This window comes from Phoxinus phoxinus (assembly GCF_949152265.1).
Source record: "Phoxinus phoxinus genome assembly, chromosome: 13".
Classification (NCBI taxonomy): domain Eukaryota; kingdom Metazoa; phylum Chordata; class Actinopteri; order Cypriniformes; family Leuciscidae; genus Phoxinus; species Phoxinus phoxinus.
The window spans coordinates 29,413,304-29,421,973 of record NC_136888.1 but is presented as its reverse complement, the minus strand read 5'-3'; the positions used below and the strand labels follow the sequence as shown (position 1 = coordinate 29,421,973).

The 8,670-nt window shown below is 37.3% G+C and overlaps 2 protein-coding genes across 3 annotated transcripts in view; one reads left to right on the top strand and one right to left on the bottom strand.

Moving 5' to 3' along the window:
- Positions 1 to 47: 47 nt before the first annotated feature.
- On the top strand, positions 48 to 5,224 carry prph2la (peripherin 2-like a). 2 transcript variants are annotated; one of them, XM_079632448.1, is made up of 4 exons: positions 48 to 305; positions 674 to 1,683; positions 2,539 to 2,785; positions 3,931 to 5,224. In XM_079632448.1, the coding sequence occupies exons 2-4, from the start codon at positions 1,103 to 1,105 to the stop codon at positions 4,195 to 4,197; spliced, it is 1,095 nt and encodes a 364-aa protein (XP_079488574.1). In that variant the 5' UTR covers positions 48 to 305; positions 674 to 1,102; the 3' UTR covers positions 4,198 to 5,224. The 2 variants fall into 2 exon arrangements, with proteins under 2 accessions (XP_079488574.1, XP_079488575.1); XM_079632449.1 differs by having other exon boundaries at positions 111 to 305; positions 3,870 to 4,836.
- Positions 5,225 to 5,664: 440 nt separating this feature from the next.
- The window catches only part of ubr1 (ubiquitin protein ligase E3 component n-recognin 1), a 31,790-nt gene continuing 28,784 nt past the window's right edge, over positions 5,665 to 8,670 (bottom strand). Inside the window, exon 47 of the mRNA XM_079632447.1 lies at positions 5,665 to 7,100. Coding sequence (XP_079488573.1) covers positions 6,959 to 7,100 — 142 coding nt within the window. The 3' untranslated portion in view covers positions 5,665 to 6,958. The remainder of the gene's footprint in view (positions 7,101 to 8,670) is intronic.

The window sequence follows — 8,670 nt, the reverse complement described above, 5'->3', positions numbered from 1 at the left end:
CACACACACACACACACACACACACACACACACACACACACTCACTCCAGTCAGTGAGATTTGTGCTGGTGGCAGAAGGTACTCTTCCAAATCCAACTGGGCTGATTACTGATTAGGAAGAATTACGAGAGAGGTCACAGCTGAGTCTGCGGCAGACACTAACACACACACACACACACACACACATTAGTATTCATTTGCAAACAATGCCTTCAGATTGTTAACCAAACGCTGCGAACATCTGATGGAAAGAAATCACTTGTGATAGGGCGGGATGCCATTGAGGGATGGAGAGACATGGATGGGTGAGTAAGCTGTTTATTACTACCCTTGTGCTGGGATCATCTCACACACCACTCCTGGCTGAGGACAAGCCCTGTGCCTGTCCGTTCTACTGAACTTCTTTTGTTTCGCCTGCTATTTTTCAGGCCAGGAGTATTATTAGCTTTTTTAAGAGTTATATGGCTGAAAATATTTGCATGGTAACTGTGCCGTAAATAACAAATATTACACAAAAATATAACCTGAATATATACTTCATGTGGTAAAGTCTAAATCCAACATTTTTATTTAATATGACTCAATCTATATCCTTCTTTTTTATGAGAATAATGCTCTTCTGGATATTGTCTCAGCTGTTGCTAAGTGTTTTCTCTCTTTTTTTGCCTCTCAGGCATACATTTGCAAAACAAAATGGAAATAGTTTCAGCTTCACTACGTTTCTAAAGGACCTCACATGGCATCTCCAAGGAGTTTGACAAATCAAAATATTAAACGGCTTTGTTTTGCCCAAATCTGTTTTTTTTTTAACTTATATCTAGTTCTTCTCATTATTTAAATGAATGAGCTGCATGAATGCTGTTTGGCGATTGCAGTTCAAGGTCCTTTATTGATCGACACTCACTAAGTTAGCCTAAGAAGCTAATAGCTAAGAAGTATTCGTCCATTCATGTCATCTTCTGTAAGAACCTCAATGACTTTCATCTGAAATTTCAAATTTAGCTATTTGATTTTTGTACTCCATTAGACTTCCACAAAATCAATGATATAAAGTGTAGGGTTCTCTGAAATTTTGAGACAGTTCCCACACGCATACTTCAAAATGGCTGTGCTGCCGGTTAGATTCACCAAAACCAAGAGAGACAAACTGGCCCAGGTTTTGTGGGTGCTGAACTGGATTTCCATTGTAACAGGAATCATCCTCTTTAGCTTGGGCATCTTTTTAAAAGTAGAAATCAACAAGCGGCAGGATCTAATGGTCGAGCGTCAGCTCCAATCCGTGCCAAACATGCTAATTGCCGTGGGACTTATAGCCTGTGCGATTAACTTTTTGGGAGGAAAGATCTGCTATGACTGTGTGGACACCAACAAGTTCTTACGGTGGAAGTTGGTGATGCTCCCGTACATCATTTGTACGTTTTTCTTCACTCTGAGCGTGCTCGTGGGTGCCTTGATGTGCTACAGCATGCTGGGACAGCTGGAGGAATCGCTAACGTTGGGGCTACGTGACGCGATGCGTTACTACAAGGACACGGACACACCAGGCCGCTGCTTCTTGAAGCACACAGTGGACCAGTTGCAGATTCAGTTTCAGTGCTGTGGGAACGAGGGCTACAGAGACTGGTTCCAGATCCAGTGGGTCAGCAACCGATACTTGGACATGTCTCAACGGGAAGTGGTAGAGTAAGTTGGGCCTGAAACAAATTGTTATCTAAATAGTTAATATGTAATTAGTTAGTTGAAGTGCCCTTATTATGCTATTTGAAAGGTTCATCGTTTAGATTAGCAGGTCTCCTACAATAGGTTTACATACATCTAAGGATATTAAAAACTGTTTTATAATATAAATTCCAGCATCACCTGTTTTCTCACAGTGTCGGTTCAATCAAGTCTCTAAACTCCTCCTTTCCGAGAGCTTACTCTGCTCTGATTGGTCAGATGATCTAGTCTGTTGTGATTGGTCTACTGGTTACAGAGTGTGGAAATGAAACCCCCATATATTTCAGCTCCAGCGCTTCCTTAGCCCTTCATATACACAGTGATACAAACAAATAAATAGTGTCGGGTCTATCAACTAATAATTGATAGTTACCGTATCAATTTTGCAGGCAAAGTGGATTTGCTTTTGCAGCGTAGAAAAAAAGCACCTTCTCGACATCTTCAACTCGAACCAAACTCTTCCAGTCTCAGCTACAACTACGGTGTTTGAGGGCAGGTCAAAGTAGACGTTGTTCACGGACAGCCAATGAAGACCATACGCTGCCATTATGCAAATTTGTTACAAACCTTTGTACGTTTGTGTTAGAAGAAAGACTGGAATTACTGATAACTTGTTTCAAGCTAAATCTGTTCTTTTTTTCTGGGAGGCAATAACTCTTTAAATCTTTGCAGACTTTTACATTCACAAATAGCTATATTACACACCAGATGAAAGGTAAAATGTGAAAATTCATAATAGGGGCACCACAATAATATTCAAATAAATTCGAAATGTTTTCTGATTTTTTGGTGCAATTTTACCATTCCGTTTTTTTCTAGTCGTCTAAGGAGCAACGTGGAGGGGAAATACTTAATGGACGGGGTTCCCTTCAGCTGCTGCAATGTCAATTCTCCTCGGCCGTGCATTCAGTACCAAATCACCAATAACTCCGCCCACTTCAACTACGACTACCAGACGGAGGAGCTCAACCTGTGGATGAGAGGATGTCGTCAGGCTCTGCTAGAGTATTACGCAGACATCATGCATTCTATCGGCCTCACGGTTCTGATCATCTGGCTCTTTGAGGTTGGTTGTGGCAATACATTAGGGAAGGATTCAATATTATAACATTTGCAAAGTTTAAGCATGACTTTTAATTTGAAATTAAGAACTTAGATTTGATCATTCTCTCACACCGGCCTGGTCAAATGAGTCCACCTAGCAATTCCATCTGACCTTTAATGGGTTCATTACCTTATTAGAAAAGCTATAAATTTGATTTATGATATATATATATATATATATATATATATATATATATATATACATATATATATATATAAATCAAATTTATGATTCAATAAGACGCGGTCACATTAATGAAATTTCATGGGCAAAAAGGTCTAAGTGTAGAGAAGCATGAAACACTGCTCACAAAGATGGCACTTTAAAAACCAAGCAGCTTTTTGTTGGCCAACGCAGCGAATTTGTATAACCAACTCGAGTGCGAAATCTGTACAGAAATTTTTCGCCCTCCCAAATGTTCCTGATCACGTGGATGACTATTGAAATGACTGGATTTCACCTGCAAAAATGGGACCGCAACTTTACAAAACATTGGATTCATGACACCGGTCTTTGAATTTGATTGGCTAAGTGTTGACAGTCCAAAAAAATTTCATCCAATCATTGCATTCAGTCCGATTGCAATTATAGGATGTCCTGCCTATCAGCGTATGTATTTACCTCTACACACATCAACAGCGCCTTCCGCACCACAAACAAAAAGCCAACTTTTACTGTTCTTCCTGAACCAAAACAAATGAGTTTTTCCTGCGTTCACGACATCATAATTACCTTAAGAGAGTGGCTGTGTGCATTCATGTGTTTTGAAGGAGGCGTGGCTTTGGAGACGCTCTGAAGGGAGAGTAGGATCTTGTGTTTTAAAAGCTAGCTTGCTATTGCTAGCCTCTCCGAAATTGCCCACCCTAGCTTTAAAAATCTGATCCGGTTCTGTGGCCTAATCCCATCCTGGGATTGTCCACTCCTTTTATAATCTGCTCTATGCACCAGTCACTCCAATCCCTCAGTGTCTTATGTGAAGCTTCATGTAGCACTTCAAACAGTATGAATTATACAATAGTTTCAGTTGAATCAACTTTTTTTATAGGAAAAAGTATCAGACTGCTATCTATCAGTCAAAACAACCTCATCGATTCCTTCTCTGACAGCTCTCAGTTCTTACTGGGGTCCGTTACCTGCAAACGTCCCTGGAGAACGTGCTGCGACAGGGGGACCCCGAGTGCGAGTCTGACGGGTGGCTCCTGGAGAACAGCTTTGTGGAAACCGCTCGCACTAATTTCAACATCATCAAACACCTGGGCAAGTTCAATCAGATCAACACTGCCAGCAATGGAGATCCAAACATTGATAGACCGCCTACAGCACATTACGGTCCAGATAATGTTCCTCCAAAGCCTCTTCCCACGAGCAGTTAACGCTCCAGAACTTTTTAGGTGAAAACTTAGATGGCATTGTAAAGCCAGAATAGAGTGATATCACAACATACTGAAGTTCTGTTGTGATTTAATGTGAAAGAACATAAGGCAAAATATCATGGGGCCTTCAAAGTCTTAAAACCTTTTAACTGCCTCTCATTGAGCATGCAACGGTTTCATTTGTTTGTGTTTTAGAGATTCTCACATGAATTGTGATTATTGAAGAGCGTCACTGGATTTGTTTAGAGGAAAAACTGTGTTCACTGTAGGTTTTTAATTATGGAGTTTCAATATTTCCAAGATATCAAAAATGTCAGCTTACTCACAAGCCATCATGAATTCTTGTTTCATGCCTTGGTCTGGTGCCTAAAGCCAGGTATTGTAATCACTTGTGAAAACATGATACAAACAGCCTCTAAAAAATTTTCCAGATATATATTTTAAGCACACCCATGCCTAAAATGATCATGAATATGTAGTGACAACATGTAGATTTAATTTATACATCATTAAAACCTTAAAGTGTTGGTACCAAGGGTCGTGTGCAGTTCATTGACTTGATGAAACATTTGAAATGTTTTGGTGACACTGTGCTTGAAGTATGTATATATAAAAATGTATTAAATATATTTAAAAATGTAATTTATTCTTGTGATGTCAAAGCTGACATTTTCAGCATCATTGATCCAGTCTTTAATGTCACATGATCTTTCAGAAATCATTATAGTATGCTGATTTGCTGCTAAAGAACATTTATTGTTATTATCAATGTTGAAAACTGTTGTGCTGCATAATATTTGTGTTGAAATCATGATATTCAGGTTTATTTAATGAATAGAACGTTTAAAAGAACAGCATTTATTTGAAATACTCTTTTGTAAAAGTATTCACTGTCACTTTTGTTCAATTTATTTAATCCTTTCTGGATTAATTTCTTTAAAAAGGCCCCAAACTTCTGAATGGTAGTGCACAGATTTAAGTTAAGTGTTACAATTCATGTTTTAACTTTAATCGAGCTGTGCTACTCAATAAAAATAATAATATATAAACTTTTTTTGCCTTTCGGAAATCTCAAAGCATTCACCAAAGAAACATTTAGCTTGTGTTTTTAATCTCTGATAGATATACCCACATCAATCACGATTAGTGAATTATTTAAATATCATTTTAAAACCTGAATAAACAAGTCTATTTACCTTATGTAGCAACGCGGAAGTGAAAGCCATTTTCTGTGAATGTGAATATACGATTCAGTATATCTGCTATAACTGGAGGAATAACAAAATGCAGTAAATGGTCAAATAATTTGCACCACAAACCAGTGTTTATGATTACGATAATGAATTAAAATGATATGATAATAAGTTTGCAATATCAAGCAGTACAACTAACTAACTGGATGTGGATGAGACGGGAAACCTCGACAGAGTTAAAATGGCCGCGTTAAGAACAAGGCGGACAGAATGTGAAGGTAAGAGATCAGTCAGCATGGACATGATGTCACTCAGTAGTTTATTTCATGCAAGTAAGAAGTTTAAAAGCACCTTACAGCTTGAAACAACCGATGAGTGTGAAAAACAAACAAAAACGCTGACCTTGGACTGACACTCAAGAAAAACACGTGTTTGATTTAATACATATTGACAAGTGATATATTTGAATTTACCCAATAGGCATTGTTACATGTGATTATTGACCTTTTTTTTGTTTATTCATTAATTCACAGCTGCATTCTTATAGTAAAATAGCATAATCTAATTATACATTGTTTTATATACATGTTCAGTGTGACATCCGTAGCATGAGTGAATCTCACGAAATCCGTCAAGAATATGCCTGGCTCATAATTCACCCCAAAAAATCAAGAGAAAGAAGAAAATGTGCTTAAATTAAATAATGCCATTAAAATCATTTGCATCTGAAATATTACTTGCCAATTTCACATTACAGTAACAAATGTCATTACTGTAAAAAACTGTAGCTGTATATTATTAGTATTCACTTTCTAAATTCTTATTCATTCATTATATTTCATTTATACTGAATTATTTTCTTTAATCCATTTTAGTAATTTTTACTGTAATGACAATAATTGAAAAAAAAAAAAAAAGACTAGAAAAATTGTAGTGGCCTTAAACACAGGCGCCTTTATGCAAAAAATGTTTTTTTTTTATTTTTTATTTCTTCTCCTGACTTGGCATGTGACCCAGACATGTTTTTGAGAGATTCGCCTGAGAACATAAGTTACAAAACAGCGTCTCGCTCAGAAACACTGAATATTATTTATTTAACTTTGAGGGCATCTTTGCTTAATAAAGCAGTATAGAGATATATTACATTCACATGAATACATTTCTCACACCGATGAAAGAGCCGATGAAACAAGCGGTGGCGGGGTGAGAGGACTAGAATTCACAGAGGTATAAAAGCACGTTTGAGTTTCGTAGTGACACAAGCCCCTCAATTAATCTTTACAACCTGAAAACAAATGCAAAAACACCACAGCGAGCAAAAAGAAAAAGATGCAGTGCTAATGAGTGAAGATCCGCAACCGAAGCCAAATAAATAACGAGCTGAGAAAGCAAATATACTTTGTAAATATCTTTTACAGGCCTGTTTTGTGTGGCTACCCATAATGCACTGAGAGCAGTAGTTAAAAGATGTGAGTATTACTCCCTGCAGGCTGATGTCATGCGCAGGCTAACCGAATGTGCCGTGTCTTGCTACTCGCAGTATGCACTTCCTCTGCCCGCCTCGGCGCTCAAAGCATCTGCCACTCAAAGGGGAACATGACGTTGAGAACCTCCAGGCTTCGGGCGATTTCCTCCAGGACACAGTGCTGATGCCACATATGAAGGAGCTTGTGGTAGCGCTCTGGACACAAGTGGAGTGGGTTCCCACGCCTAGCAAAGTCCAAATAAATATGTGTTAGCATGAATGCTAATAAAGAATAAACAGACAAAGCACATGCTAAATTATGATATTGTGTGTAAAGCTTGGGGAAGAATTATATCAGAAATATAGATTAGCATTACTGCTATTAAAGATTATAAAGACAAAGCACATGCTAAATGATATTGTATTTCTAAAGCTGAGGGAAGAAGATATTTTATTTTATTTTTTACTATAATTTTTTACTGCCATTCAAAAGTTTTGGGGTCAGTAAGATTTTTTGATTAAAAAAATGACAGGACTTTCTATTCATCAAAGAATCCTAAAAAGATTTCAACATAGATAATAATAGGAAATGTTTATTGGACACCAAATCATCATATTAAAATGATTACTGAAGGATCATGTGACACTGAGGACTGGAGCAATGATCCTGAAAATGCAGATTTGCATCGCAGGAATACATAACATTTTAAAATGAATATTTTTTGATCAAATAAAAATGCAGCCTTGGTGAGCATTAGAGACTTCATTAAATCTTACCAACCCCAAATTTTTGAAAGGTAGTACATCAACTTATGTGCATTAAAGGGCACCTATTATGGAATTTTGAAATTTACCTTTCATGTAGTGTGTAACATAGATCTAAGTGAACAAAAACATCCTGCAAAGTTTGAAATATGAAAGTTCACCGTATATAAAGTTATTGTCTTTCAAAAGTAAGAGTCGACTCGGAGTCATTTTTATGAATCGTTAGAAGACCGAAGCTTTTTCTCTGACTAGATGACGTCAACTTGTCAAGTTATTTGAATACGATACGCCCACTTATTGCGCTCCAAGGCCAGCAGGGAAAACTGGAAAACATCATGGCGACGAGACGCTGTGTTCTGAAGTGCGGCTCAAAAGCAAACTTTTTTCATCTGCCCAAGGAGGAGCATTTGAAGACTAAGTGGCTACAATTCATATATATAACTATACCACAGAAGTATAGTCCGAGCCTTGTGCTTTGTTCGCGCCATTTTGAAGACGATTGCTTTACCAACTTAAATGCAATCAAACTTGGATTCGCGAGCCGGCTGATATTGAAGGAAGGTTCAGTTCCAAGTGTATTTGCATCAGCTTCCTCCTCCGTATCACAACCTGTAAGTGTTATTAATAATTGTTGCTTTTATATTTTATGTAGCATGCTTAATAATTATTTTGTTTGTTGTGTAAGCACCATTTAGCTTCTAGGTCTTCAATGACAATTGTATTGAGATATGTGAAGTGTTTGTCGTTGTTTTCGGAGTTGTCTAAAGAATAAAGTAATACCTCGTAGTAACGTAACTGCATTTTTTTTTGTGTAAAAACGTTATGTTTATGCATCGGGCTAACGCAAACAAAGACTGATTGTGCTTTTACAATATGAACTCTGGTATATGCTCGCTAACATAACATTAAATTATTTATCTTATTTGTCGTTTTTTTACTACAAACTATAAAGCAGTGGACTATAATAATTATTATAACACAATTTAATTGATAAAAGCATCATTGTACTCCGTGTTAAAAATAAGTATTATCTCTGTTAACACTGCTGGG

What these genes read in the sequence shown, in the direction of transcription:
- prph2la (XM_079632448.1), top strand. Translation starts at nt 1,103, where the DNA reads ATGGCTGTGCTGCCGGTTAGATTCACCAAAACCAAGAGAGACAAACTG. An exon ending in TCTCAACGGGAAGTGGTAGA is followed by an intron (nt 1,684 to 2,538) that starts GTAAGTTGGGCC and finishes GTTTTTTTCTAG; the next exon opens with TCGTCTAAGGAGCAACGTGG. An exon ending in TGATCATCTGGCTCTTTGAG is followed by an intron (nt 2,786 to 3,930) that starts GTTGGTTGTGGC and finishes CTTCTCTGACAG; the next exon opens with CTCTCAGTTCTTACTGGGGT.